At 55.3% G+C, this 13,566-nt stretch overlaps 1 protein-coding gene across 4 annotated transcripts in view; it reads left to right on the top strand.

The window, feature by feature from the left end:
• KIF1C (kinesin family member 1C) overlaps window positions 1-8,076 on the top strand; it is a 52,281-nt gene extending 44,205 nt beyond the window's left edge. For 3 of the 4 annotated variants that reach the window (XM_083472500.1, XM_083472501.1, XM_083472502.1), the window contains 4 exons: window positions 1,388-1,568; window positions 1,896-1,968; window positions 3,977-4,618; window positions 5,414-8,076. In XM_083472500.1, the coding sequence (XP_083328626.1) occupies window positions 1,388-1,568; window positions 1,896-1,968; window positions 3,977-4,618; window positions 5,414-6,172 (1,655 nt within the window). In that variant the 3' untranslated portion in view covers window positions 6,173-8,076. Of the gene's footprint in view, window positions 1-1,387; window positions 1,569-1,895; window positions 1,969-3,976; window positions 4,666-4,712; window positions 4,811-4,865 lie in introns of all 4 variants that reach the window. The other variant, XM_083472503.1, reaches the window with a different exon arrangement.
• Window positions 8,077-13,566: the final 5,490 nt, after the last annotated feature.

Genomic DNA, 13,566 nt, shown 5'->3' with positions numbered 1-13,566 from the left:
CTTGCAATGACTCATAATATTTCACTCTGTTCATTAAAATGCACCTAAACATCCATCAAAGGGTAATAAGAAATTGAAATTAACTGAAATTGAAATACTTTGTCACTTGTATACAGTGAGATTGTTAAGGGACACAGATGGCGCTGTGGGTTAAAACACAGAGCCTAGGGCTTGCCGATCAGAAGGTCGGGGGTTCGAATCCCCGCGACAGGGTGAGCTCCCGTTGCTCGGTCCCTGCTCCTGCCAACCTAGCAGTTCAAAAGCACCTCAAAGTGCAAGTAGATAAATAGGTACCACTCCGGCGGGAAGGGAAACGGCGTTTCCGTGCGCTGCTCTGGTTCTCCAGAAGCAGCTTAGTCCTGCTGGCCACATGACCAAGCTGTACACCGGCTCCCTCAGCCAGTAAAGCGAGATGAGTGCCGCAACCCCAGAGTCGTCCGCAACTGGACCTAACAGTCAGGGGTCCCTTTACCTTTTACCTTTAAACATCCATCAAATGGGAGGATCCTAATCTAAACAGAGCAGAATTGTGCCTCCCTTCCCGCAAGACTCTCCTTGGGCCCATCTGTGTGCGCGACGTGTTTGTGCAGGAAAAACATTCCCCAAAGCCAGAGGTGGTGCAGCACGTATTAGGGTGTTGGGTTACAAGGCCCCGGGAGAGACCAGGGTTCAGATCTCCCCACTTGGCCATGAAACTCACCTTGGGGGCCGGTCACGTGCTCTCAGTCTAACCTACCTTGCAGGGTTATGGGGGGAGGGTTAAATGGGGAGGTGGGGAGGTTACCTACCTGGAGAAAAAAGGCAGAACATACGTGCCATAATGAGCAATGGCTGCCACACATAGGCATGGGCTAGTTTCTGTGGGTACCGCCATAAACACCGTCTGCACACCCTGAAATATGGATGCCTTCAGAGCAATAATTGTTCCTCTGCCCCCAGAAGGTCCAGCTCCGAGGGCCTTCTGGCGGTTCCCTCGCTGCAAGAAGCCAAGTTACAGGGAACCAGGCAAAGGGCCTTCTCGGTGGTGGCGCCCGCCCTGTGGAACGCCCTCCCACCAGATGTCAAAGAGAAAAATAACTACCAAACTTTTAGAAGACATCTAAAGGCAGCTCTGTTTAGGGAAGCTTTTAATGTTTAATAGATTATTGTATTTTAGTGTTTTGTTGGAAGCCACCCAGAGTGGCTGGTGAGGCCCAGCCAGATGGGTGGGGTATAAATAATAAATTATATTATTATTATTATTATTATTATTATTATTATTATTATTATTATTATTATAAAGGGGGTGTGCGTGAGACCCAGGACAGGGCCTGCTCTGCAGTGGCCCCTAATAATTCTTTCTCCTTCACTGACATGTCTCCTTCCCTCCTCCCATCTCCCTATCTAGGGAACCGCATCGTCATGGGCAAGAACCACGTTTTCCGCTTCAACCACCCAGAGCAGGCGCGGCTGGAACGGGAGCGCAACACCCCCGCGGAGAGCCAGGCCGAGCCAGTCGACTGGAACTTTGCCCAGCGGGAGCTTCTGGAGAAGCAAGGAATCGACATCAAGCTGGAGATGGAGAAGAGGTGGGCGAGTCTTGGCTAGTCAGTGATATCATTTGCCGGAAGCCTGCACAGTGAAGGTGCCAGGCACACCGCTGTGGGGAGGGAGTTGCAGAGCTCAGGGGCCACCGCAGAGCAGGCCCTGTCCTGGGTCACACGCACACCCCCTTTGAGCTTCTGGGGTGGAGGAACAACCAAGAGGGGACCCCCTCTGCCGATCTCAGCACCTCAGAAGGTCTGTAGGGAAGAGGGGGGCTGTTTCTTGTGACTTGTGGAGTGGGCCCTCTCCTGTGTCTCTGTCACAATTTAGTGTTTCTGTCCTTTTCTCCATCACCCTTTTTTTACAAAAAGGCTTCAGGACCTGGAGACACAATATCGCCGTGAGAAGGAGGAGGCGGACTTGCTTCTGGAGCAGCAAAGACTGGTGTGTACATGTCTACATGTCTCTGTTGCCCCATATCTCCCCAGTGTAGGGCGGGAGGAGCAGGCAGGGCAGGAGTGACCCACTTTACAGAGCAGCACCCGATAGGCTGCCCTCTTTGTTGCCATTCTGTTGGAGAGGGGGCGGTCCCGGGTGCAGAGAGTTTGCAGGCCAGAAGCAAACAGGCTGTTGGTCAGCCAGTTCCATCTCTGCCTATAAATCTCAAAGCCAATATTGTTTCCGGGGCTGATTGCAGCCCCTATGCACCCACCACCACCAGGTGCTTCTTTTTGCAACTCATTGATTTTTAAAAAGTTAAAAGGTAAAGGACCCCTGACAGTTAAGTCCAGTCGCAAACAACTCTGGGGTTGCAGCACTCATCTTGCTTTACTGACCAAGGGAACCAACATTTGTCCGCACACAGTTTTTCCGGGTCATGTGGCCAGCAGGACTAAACCGCTTCTGGCGAAACCAGAGTAGCGCATGGAAACGCCCTTTACCTTCCCGCCAGAGTGGTACCTATTTATCTACTTGCACTTTGACGTGCTTTCGAACTGCTAGGTTGGCAGGAGCAGGGACCGAGCAACGGGAGCTCACCCCGTCATGGGGATTTGAACCCCTGACCTTCCGATTGGCAAGCCCTAGGCTCAGTGGTTTACACCACAGCGCCTCCCGCGTCCCTTTAAAAAGTTACTAACTTGTTAAATTTTAAAGGGTCACATAGCCCAAAAGGACGAAAGGGCAAAGACTCAGCACAGCCGCAAAAGGCTGTGAAAGTAATATTAACTCGTACAAAATATTCCCTTTACAAATAATAAAGGTTTCTAAAAACAAAAAACATACTCTTCACCTGTGAGAAGCTTGAGAGCAAAGCTTCTATATAGTATTAAATGAGCTGAACATTTGTATATATATTAATAGCACTGAGTGACCATGTGCCTCAGTGGGAAATGAAATCAAACACAAGCACACACAAACCTATTCTGTACATTTGAGCGAGAGAGACTGGAGCTCTGCTCACCAAGGCAAAACCGTTTTGAGCATATAATGGCTGCACTGACTCTGACTCCGCAGTCGGGGGAAGCAGTGCTGCTGAATCCTATGCACAGGGGTGCCTCGCAAGATGGTTCGGAAACTTCAGCTGGGGCAGAATTTGGCAGCCAGATATAGCTTGAGCCTATATCGCCAATCCTGGTCCGACTGCACCGGCTGCCCATTAGTTTCTGGATCCAATTCAAAGTGCTGGCTTTGACCTATAAAACTTCAAACAGCTGAGGACCCCAATACAGTGGACTCTCGGGTTACGTTACCTTCGGGTAACGTAACTTTTGGGTTACGAACGCGACAAACTCAGAAGTGTATACTTCCGGGTTTCACCGCTCGTGCATGCACAGAAACGCTTTGCGCATGTGCAGAAGAACTCTATTGCACTGCACGCGTGCGCAGAAGCAGCACCTCTAGATGCGGACTTCTTGGGGTACATACGGACCCCCGGAACGAATTAAGTTCGTATCCAGAGGCTCCACTGTTTAGCCTCTCCCTATAGGAGCCAACCCAAACCCCGAATCTTCATCCGAGGCCCATCTTCATGTGCCTCTTCCATGAAAGGTCCAGAGGGCAGCAATACAAGGACGAGCCCATTCTGTGGTGCCTCCCTGCTTGTGAGATGTTTTTCCCAGGGAGATTTGCCGTGAGGCTTCATTAGGCACCTGGCGAAAACGTTCCTCTTCAACCAAGCCTTTGGCTGTTAATCTATAGTCTTTTAAAGCAGTGGGGGTATTGTGCCACCCACTTCTCTTTTTTATTATTACATTATGTGTCATATGCCGTGGCCTGTCGATTAAGGCGGTATATAAAGGAGAGATGAGAATATCTTTTCAAGCAGGGCGCTTTGCTAAACCCTTGAATACTAAACCATTAAGATCAGAGTACTTCTGGGATTTGCCCAGTACAGTCCCCGCTGCCCCCTGCAGAAACTCAGCTGCGCCCCCCTCTCCTTCCGTCTCCCCAGTACGCAGACTCCGACAGCGGGGACGACTCGGACAAGCGCTCCTGCGAGGAGAGTTGGCGCCTGATCTCGTCTCTGCGCGAGAAGCTCCCGGCCACCAAGGTGCAGACCATCGTGCGCCGCTGCGGCCTGCCCAGCTCGGGCAAGAAGCGGGAGCCGCTCCGCGTCTACCAGATCCCCCAGCGTCGGCGGGCGGCGAAGGACCCCCGCTGGCTGACCCTGGCCGACCTCAAGATGCAGGCGGTCAAGGAGATCTGCTACGAGGTGGCCCTCAACGACTTCCGCCACTCGCGCCAGGAGATTGAGGCCCTGAGCATCGTCAAGATGAAGGAGCTGTGCCGCCTCTACGGAAAGCGCGACCCCAACGAGCGCGACAGCTGGCGCGCTGTGGCCCGCGACGTCTGGGACACGGTGGGCGTGGGCGAGGCTGACGGCACGGCAGGGGGCGGAGGAGGAGGGGGCACCTCAGAGGTCCGCACGGGAGGCACCCCCGGCGCAGATGTGGACGACCTCCGGGCCCACATCGACAAGCTGACCGACATTCTGCAGGAGGTGAAGATCCAGAACAACATGAAGGACGAGGAGATCCGAGCGCTGAGGGACCGTGTGGTCAAGATGGAGCGTGTCATCCCCATCTCAGCCCAGGTGAGCTGGGGGGCCTGCAAGGGGGGTTGGGGGGCAGTGATGGTAAGGTGAAGAATGGTGTTGCAGAGAAATGTTCTATTCCCACACAAACCAGAATAGGAATCTGGCCTCAGACTTATGGCAGAAATTGTAGTGGCTTCCTAAAAACACCCTCCATCGTTCTGCCTGGACACTGAGGTCCAGCTCTTGAGGGCCTTCTGGCGGTTCCCTCCCTGTGAGAAGCCAAGTTACAGGGAACCAGGCAGAGGCCTTCTTGGTGGTGGCGCCCGCCCTGTGGAACGCCCTCCCACCAGATGTCAAAGAGAAAAATAACTACCAAACTTTTAGAAGACATCTGAAGGCCTCTTTAGGGAGGCTTTTAATGTTTAATAGGTTATTGTATTTTAATATTCTGTTGGAAGCCGCCCAGAGTGGTGTGGGCACAGAGAGTCTCAGCTGAGGGCAGCAATCATGGAATGGTAGAGTTGGAAGGGACATCTAGTCCAGTGTGGGTGGAGACAGTAACAATAATTAGAGAACCCCTTCTGGACTTTTTGTGTGAAAAGGACAATGAATGAACGGAGAGGCATTTGGGTCTGGAGTTTGGGAAAACATCGCTTAACAGAAAGTAGAACAGTTGGATGCCTCCCTAGAGTGAATCTTTTGAATTATTTCTTCTATGCAATGGACAGGCAGAAAACCAGAAGTTCTTCTTATTTCTGTTCCCATTTGGATTAGTTTATTTCATTGCATTACAAAAAAGGCTGTCATGAAATCTCCTTCAGACCCTTGCGCTTCTTCTTCTTCTTCTCCCAGGAGGACGAAGACCTCGAGAACGAGTGGGGCTCGCTGCTCTTCTCCGAGGGGCTCGCTCTGTCGGAGGAGGACCCCAAGGAGGACCGGGCGGGGGGCCAGGACTCCCCGACTCTCAGGGAGGCCGGGGAGGAGAGGAGAGGCCCGTCCCCGCCCTCCCCGACCTGCTGCGACCGCGTCTCCCGCCTGATGGAGAAGGACCCGGCCTTCCGCCGCGGGCGCCTCCGCTGGCTGCGCCAGGAGCAGGCGCGGCTCCAGAGCCTGCAGCAGCAGCAGCTGGCCAAAGCCCTGCGCCGTACCCAGCCCCACGCCGCCCCGGGCAAGTTCATCCCCCCCCAGGACTGCAAACTGCGGTTCCCCTTCAAGAGCAACCCCCAGCACCGCTACTCCTGGGCGCCCGGCTCCGCCTTCATGGTGGAGGGCGAGCCGTCCGCCGGCCAGGCGAAGGAGGAGAAGGGGGCCGAGTCCTGCCCCCCGCGGCCCACCAGCCCCCGCCCCGCCCGGAAGAGCAGCCCCGCACCCCAGCAGAACCGGCGCTCCGCCCCGCCGCGCCGCAACTCCCTGGAAGGCGGGCAGGCGCGCGGGAGACGGGGCCCCGCGCAGGAGCACTACCAAGCTCGCAAGCACAACTACTACCCCCGCCAGCACCAACCCTACCCGCAGCACCGGCCCCCCAACGCCCCAGACGGCGGCCCCCCGCCCCGCATGCGCCGGCAGAGGTCAGCCCCCAACCTGCAGCAAGAGCGCGAGAGTGCCGTGTGACCCGGGACGATCTGGCACTCCCTGGCCAGGCGGAAGCAGGAATGGGGGCGCGCAGGGAGGGGGCAGCAGTAGCCTCAGATCCCAGACGGCTGCCAGCCTGGCATGGACGGACATGATTCTGCAGCACAGAGCTTCCTTCTTGTGGGGCGAGGGAAACTTGGGCGATGGAGGGTGGGTGTTTTGAGCGCTGCTGCGGTTTCAGGAGGTGCTGAGTCAGATCAGCAGGGTCTTTTCTGGCGGGGAAAGCCAAAGAGGTCGTCGTAGGTGTTGTTGTTTTTTTGTAATAGGAACGGGTTTAGGAGGGGGAAAGGATGGGTTGCTGTTTGGTTTTAAGGCTGTGCGATAGAGGAGGTTGTGGAGGGTTTGTGCAAGGAGGTCAGGAGAGTTTGGCGCAAGAGGCCTTCCGGCTGTGGAAGGTGGTGGGCTTCCTCTTGAGTAGAGGTTGGGCTCTGTCAGGGATTCTTGGGCTGCGATTCCTGCACCGCGGGGGGTTGGTCTAGAGGACCCTTGGGGTTCCCTTCCACCTCTAGAAGTCTATAAGGAAAGAGTGGGTGGGTTTGTCCAGAGAAGGCCATGGTAAGAATGTGGGCATGTGGGGCTGAGGGGCTTCCCCCACACCCCAGTTGCCCCTCTCCCTCAAGTCAAAGCATGGGGGTCCTGCCTGCCTGTTTTAGACAATTCCAAAGTGGGGCAGCCCCCTTGGCTTGCTGGTGGAGGGGCGGTTGCTGCGTTGGGGCGCCCCCACTCCCCACTTTGTGTGGCAGGGGGGCTGGAGCACATTGGCCCCCTTTTAAGTGGTGCTGCCCTGCCCTTCCCACCCCAAGGAACAGCCTGTTTGTTGAAGGGGAACTTATGGGGCTGAGGAAACCTCTCTGGCCGGGCTATTGAGGGCTGCTGTCACACGCTTTGTCTTGGAGCAGCACACACTCTGCTTGTGGCTGGAATACTGCCGGGGGGGGGGCGAGTTGAAGTCCACTTTGAAGGTCAAGGTTGTGGCCACTGAGGAGGCCTCCCCACCACCCCAAAAAAAAGTTTTTCCTGCCCTCTACGGAGGGGGCAGGAAGAGCTCTTTTGTATTTTCCTCTGCTGTCCAGTGCCACTCACGTGCTGTCAATCTTTCTTCTATTAGTTCTGGGTCGGGTTGGGGGCTGGGAAGAGGAAGCCCCTCTTCAGCTGCAATTCCCACATTGCAGGGGGTTGGACTAGATGGCCCTCAAGGTCTCTTCCAGCTCTGCGAGTCTATGAAACGGGACTACTCCTACGACACCCAGTAGGGCAAGATGTCTAATTATCGTTCAATGGGGCTTTTTTTTTTTTCCTCCTGGGGAGATGGGCGGAAGAGAGGCAAGCCTCCTATCTCTGTGACCGCAATATCCTATTTTTAACACACAAACACCCTCCAAAAAAACCACTGAAGCTGATGGATGGGGCTCAGCTCCGCCTGTTGGCTGCTACTGCCCCCTGACCCCCTTGCTTTCTCACTGCAGCCAAAGGCCTGCCCCCAACCAGCAATCCTGTGGAACCCCAAGAGGGGGGAGCCTCATGGCGCACTCTCTTCCCCCACCCCCACAAGCTTTGCACGAGCACAGCGCGGGTTGGGCTAGATGGCCTTTGGGGGGTCCCTTCCAACTCTACAATTCTAGGGTTCTAAGTGGGTCTGTCCAGCCCTTCCAAAACTGCTTTTTGTGGTGTGTCCCCCGAGGGCTTTCTTGTGGGTCCCCCCCCCCTTTCGTGAGAGGGATTTGTGGGAAGTATGTATGGGGCAGGGGGTGCCTGTCTGTGTGTGTCCACGTGCGTGCGTGTGGGGGGCTGAGTGGCTGCTGCTGCCCCTGGAAATGTGGCTGAAGACCCTCTACTGTTATCCTGTTCCAATAAAGGTGGGGACAACCTGCCACATCTCTCAACGGACTCTCCTCCCTTCCTTGCAAATGCTGGCAGTTTGAGGGGTGATGTGGGTGTGGGGTGCTGGGCTGGTATGGGGGGGTCTTTATCACCTCCATTGAGATGGGGGGTACCTGGCTTGACAGCTGCACATGTGAAAAGGATCGATCCACAGGGTGATGCAGCGCCAAAAAAGGCTAATACTATTCTCAGCTGCATCCGCAGAAGTCTAGTGTCCAGATCAAGGGAAGGAATAATCCCACTCTATCCTGCCTTGGTCAGACCCCCACCTGGAGTCCTGTGTCCAGTTCTGGGCACCCTAGTTTAAAGAGGACATTGACAAGCTGGAAGGGGCGCAGGAGGAGGCAACCAAAAGTGTGGAAACCAAGCCTGATGAGGAACGGTTGAAGGAGCTGGGTATGTTTAGCCTGGAGAAGAGGAGAGATGAGAGCCAACATCAGATATCTTCAGGGCTGCCATGTGAAAGATGGAGCCAGCATGTTTCCTGCTGCTCCAGAGGGTAGGACTCGAATCCAGGGCTTGATATTGCAAGGAAGGAATAACTGACTCACAAGGGCATTTGACTATGGGATGGACTCCCTTGGGAGCACTGCAGGGCAGACCCTCCCAAGCCCCCCCACCAGAGAGCCTCCCATTTTCTGGCCTGCTCAGCAAAACCAGGCCGCGAATCTCCCCGCCTTCCCTCCCTGGTGACGCAAATCCCTGTTTCTCTTGGCCGCCGACCCCACAGGTCAAGCCCTCTCCTGTTTTCTGTTCCTCGCGCCTTGCTGAGGACGCTGCTTCCCCTCCTGCCCCCCCCACCGCAAGCCTCTCGTCCAGACACGACACAGCTGGTGAATTGTGATGCCTCGCAGCACACCGCCTCCCCCGTTCGGGTGCCTCGCTTTTATTTCAACATGTCAAAAAGGCGTTGCTGGTGGCGTGGCCTGATCTCCCACACCCCCAAAATCTCCTGCCCCTTTTCAAGGTGCTGCACCCCAGACCCATTCCCCCGAAGTCTCTCCACCTTCCAGGCCCAGCCAGCGGGGAGCAAGAACAACCAGGGCTTGCAAAAAAGGCTGTCAGCATTCGCACTCGGAGGAAGCGTGGATGACCCTGGTGAGACAGGGCGCTCTCCTTCCGTCCGCAGCCATGGTGGATGGGTGGGCACAGGTCCCATTGGTGGTGGGGAGGAAGAGAAGAGGATTCATTGCCCTACTGGTCAAGCTGTCCCCCAGGAGGTCAGGATTTCAGGAATGCCATGGTTAAGAGGCCTGGAAGAAGAGGAAGAGAGGTGGAAATCAGGAATTTTCGCCTTGATCCCAGGGAGGAGCACAAATCCCATCAACCCCAGAGGGCTGAGGTCCAAAACATCATGCAGTGACTAGTAATAATAATAATAATTTATTATTTATACCCCAGCCACTCTGGGCGGCTTCCAACACAATATTAAAATACAGTAATGTATCAAACATTAAAAGCTTCCCTAAACAGTGCTCTTGGGAGATGGATAGTCTCTGCTCTAGTGGATGCTCTTGAGCAAAGCATGATGGGAATATCCCTCCACCACCGCTCACGCCAGCCGTTGGGAAGGATGGAGGAACTTGGCCTAACTCAGTATATTGCAAATGTCCCCGTTCCCCCAACAGTAAGAGCCATTCAATAGCCTTCCTTGGGAGTTGTGAACTCTCGTCCTTTGGAGGTTTTTAAGCAGAGTCTGGATATGGCCATCAGGCCTGGATGTGTCAGCTGAGATTCCTGCATTGCATGCAGGGGGTTGGGCTGGATGACCCCTGGGGGTCCCTGGCAACTCTACAATTCCCTTATTCTACCCTGAGGACCACTGGAAAATTGCTGAGCAGATTTCGCCCCCTGTGGCAGTCCTGGTACTGTGCTGCATGCTAGATGCTGCACGGTTTTTTATTTTGCATTTTAATCGCTTCCTGTATATTGCATTTTATTGTAGAACTATTTGAACGCCATAATTGAATACAATATATAAGGAATAAAAGAAGCAACCTGGCTGCTGGATCAGGCCAAAAGGAGCCCATCTAGTCCAGGATCCTGTCCTCTCAGTGGCCAACCAATGCAGTCTGGATCTGAGTGCGAGAGACGCCCCCCCATCCCATTCCCCAGAGAAGCTCTCACCGAGGACATAAGCAGCCACCAGCTTCTGGGGGAGGGTGACGTGGAGGGCAGGGGGCACCAACGGGCTTGGCTGACCCTCCAGGGGCAGCATCAGGAGAACCAAGCAGGTGCCGGCCAGCGCCAGGTAGAGGACGAAGATCCGGGGAGGGATGGGCTCAGCGCGGCCTGGAAGGGAGGAGGGAAGTTTGCAAACCAGCGGAAAGAAGCAGAAAGGTCTGTGTCTCCGTTTGCAGCAGGGAGAAGGGTTGTCTCCAAAGAGAACAGAGGGGAAAAGGAAGAGCCGTGCTCTCAGCTTGCAGCTGCTGGTTCCTGCGTTGCCGGGAGCGGGGTTGGGCTGGATGACCCCTGGGGTTCCCTCCCAACTCTGTGAATGCAAAAGCCGCTTCGGTGGATGGAGTTTGACCTCTCCGGGATGATGGGGAACTTGGAGAGAGTTTGCTCTGCAGACTGCCTGAACCCCCCTTTCATTTGGGGGATCCACACATGCCCCCTTGGTGGGTGGGAGCAACAAGAGGGGGCTGCCTAGGGCTCCCCCACCCCACCTTTAACTCAGCCTGCCGTTCCACCTCTGTGTGGCTCCTTTAAGAGGAAAGTCTGCTCCTTTCCTTTCAAGATGCCATTGTGTTGTAATAAGTTCAAGTGTTGGACTCTGAGCTGGGAGAGAGCAGGGTTCGAATCCTCCCACTTCCCCTATCACTGCCTCAACTACCTCGCAGGGGAGTTGTGGGGATTAAAGAGGAGGAAAAGAGAACCGCAGGCTTCTCTTTTTTGGAGAAAAAAGCAAGACAAGAAATGCAGTAAATAAATACAGATTCGCTTCCCACCCCCATGGGCTCCCATCTGCCACCCCTACGGTCAGCAGCCAGGCATGGTGAGAACTGGAGTCTTGCAACACCTGGGGGGCCAGAAGTGTCCCCACTGCTGGTCGGCCCTCTGGCTAGCCTTCAGGGTTTCATGTAAGCCCTGCCTGGTGGCCAAATCCAGGACCTTCTGCCTTGCAGAACAAACGCTGCAGCCCCTTCCCACAGATAACCTGCTTTGACCTGCTTTTGAAGCGGGACCCTCTTTCAGGTAACCTCAAGCCCCTCCAACCCCTGGCACCGAAACCGCAAGGATACCCAGGCAATGGCGTTTCACATTTCTTATTTAATACAGGTGCCTTCGTATATAGCAGATTGTTACACAGGCTGCATGTCTCAATGGGGGTGGCGAACTATAGACTCCCGGTCAGCAGCTAGAGGGACCCTGGGCCTTGATATGTGTGGGGCAGCTACAGGTGGGCATGGGGCAGTCCTGCCACAGCAGGAACTAGCCTCTTGGACCCCGTTCTGCTCCCCCCCTCACCCACAAGAGACTCACCCAGGCCACGTGGAGAAAGGGGTGCCCCATGACGAACGGTCGCCCGCTGCTGCCCTCTCCTTGCCGGGCCAGGCTGGGTGCTTCCTGGGCGCAGGGTCGTCGCTTGCTCTCCGCCAGCAGGTGTTCCTGGGCAAGGGGCAGAAGGAGGTGTCTGTGGGCATCGATCCATCCCCAGAGGTTTCCTCAGCTGTCTTCTGAGCATGGAGTCCTCTCCCCCTTATGGGAGAGGCCGTCATTGCTCAGGGTCGGCAGGCTGGGAAATGCACTCTGTGTATGCACAGAGGAGCAAAGGTTCTAGGCCCAGGGTGACCCCCAGCGCTGGGGGAAGAGTCCTAGGATGTAAGAGGAAGGCAAAAGGGGGGGCATCGAAAGGGGGGGTTCCTGCCCAGTCTGCCGTCCTCAGAGTGGGCATCCGGATGCCCAAAGGGAAGGAGATGGCAGCACAACAGCGGAACACTCTTGCGCCTCGAATGGGGGGGGGCATCGCCAGGTGGCATGAGAACCCACCCACCCTGGATGGTGGTGTGGGGGTCCCTTATTCTCCCTTGCTCCAATCACCCCACTTCTTAATTTCCCAATGCCCCCCTCCGCCCGCTTCTTCTCTCGGCTCCTGCGTCCCCCTCCCCACAGAGGGATGCCCCAACCCTGGAGCAGCCGCAGCAGCCCCGCCCCGGAAGGGTGGGGGGCTCTGCAAATATTATTATTATTATTATTATTATTATTATTATTATTATTATTATTATTATTTAGGGCTCCCAATCAACTATTAAAAACAAAATACAGCATTAAGCATTAAAAATTTCCCTAAATAGGGCTGCCTTCAGCTGTCTTCATCATCATCATCATCATCATCAAATTTATTATTTATACCCCGCCCATCTGGCTGAGTTTCCCCAGCCACTCTGGGCAGCTCCCAATCAAGTGTTAAAAACAGTACAGCGTTAAATATTAAAAACTTCCCTGAACAGGGTTGCCTTCAGATGTCTTTTAAAGATAGGATAGCTGCTTATTTCCTTCACATCTGCTGGGAGGGCATTCCACAGGGCGGGTGCCACTACCGAAAAGGCCCTCTGCCTGCTTCCCTGTAGCTTTGCTTCTTGCAATGAAGGAACCGCCAGAAGACCCTCGGAGCTGGACCTCAGTGTCCGGGCAGAACGATGGTGGTGGAGACGCTCCTTCAGATATACTGGACCAAGGCCGTTAGGGCTTTAAAGGGCAGCACCAACACTTTGAATTGTGCTTGGAAACGTCCTGGGAGCCAATGGAGGTCTTTCTGGACTGGTGTTATGTGGTCTCGGTGGCCGCTCCCAGTGCCCAGTCTGGCTGCCACATTCTGGATTAGTTGTAGTTTCCGGGTCACCTTCAAAGGTAGCCCCACATAGAGTGCATTGCAGTAGTCCAAGCTTGAGATAACCAGAGCATGCACCACTCTGGCCAGACAGTCCGCAGGCAGGGAGGGTCTCATCCTGTGCACCAGATGGAACTGGTAGACAGCTGCCCTGGACACGGATTTCACCTGCGCCTCCATGGATGGCAGTGAGTCCAGAATGACTCCCAGGCTGCGCACCTGGTCCTTCAGGGGCACAGCTGCCCCATTCAGGACCAGGGAGTCATTCAGGACCAGGAGCAATGTTTCTGAACGCAAGTTGCTGGAAACTGCAGGAGGGGAGAGTTGCTCTTGTGCTCGGATCCTGTTTGCAGGTTCCCCATTGGGGCATCTGGTTGGCCACTGTGAGGACAGGATGCTGGACTGGACGGGCCTGATCCAGCCGGGCTCTTAGGAGGCCAGGAGAGAGAGAGAAGGTGGTGATGATGCAGCAAACCCCCTCTCAGCTCCGGGACCCCCCGATTCCCCCCCCGCGCCCCCCCCCAGGGGCTGCCTAGGTCTCTGCCCCGAGGGGCAGGCCAGACTGGAGCATTCCCAGCCCCTGGCTGGCTGCTGCGGAGAGGCAGAGGGGGCACTGACCAAGCCCGCCCCCCCATTTGTTTTGGGGGGTCCCTTCACG

This window comes from Podarcis liolepis, assembly GCF_965112155.1.
Source record: "Podarcis liolepis genome assembly, chromosome: 13".
NCBI classification, from domain to species: Eukaryota; Metazoa; Chordata; class Lepidosauria; order Squamata; family Lacertidae; genus Podarcis; species Podarcis liolepis.
Note: the sequence above shows the minus strand (reverse complement) of the source record. Positions and strands in the feature narration are given on the sequence as shown.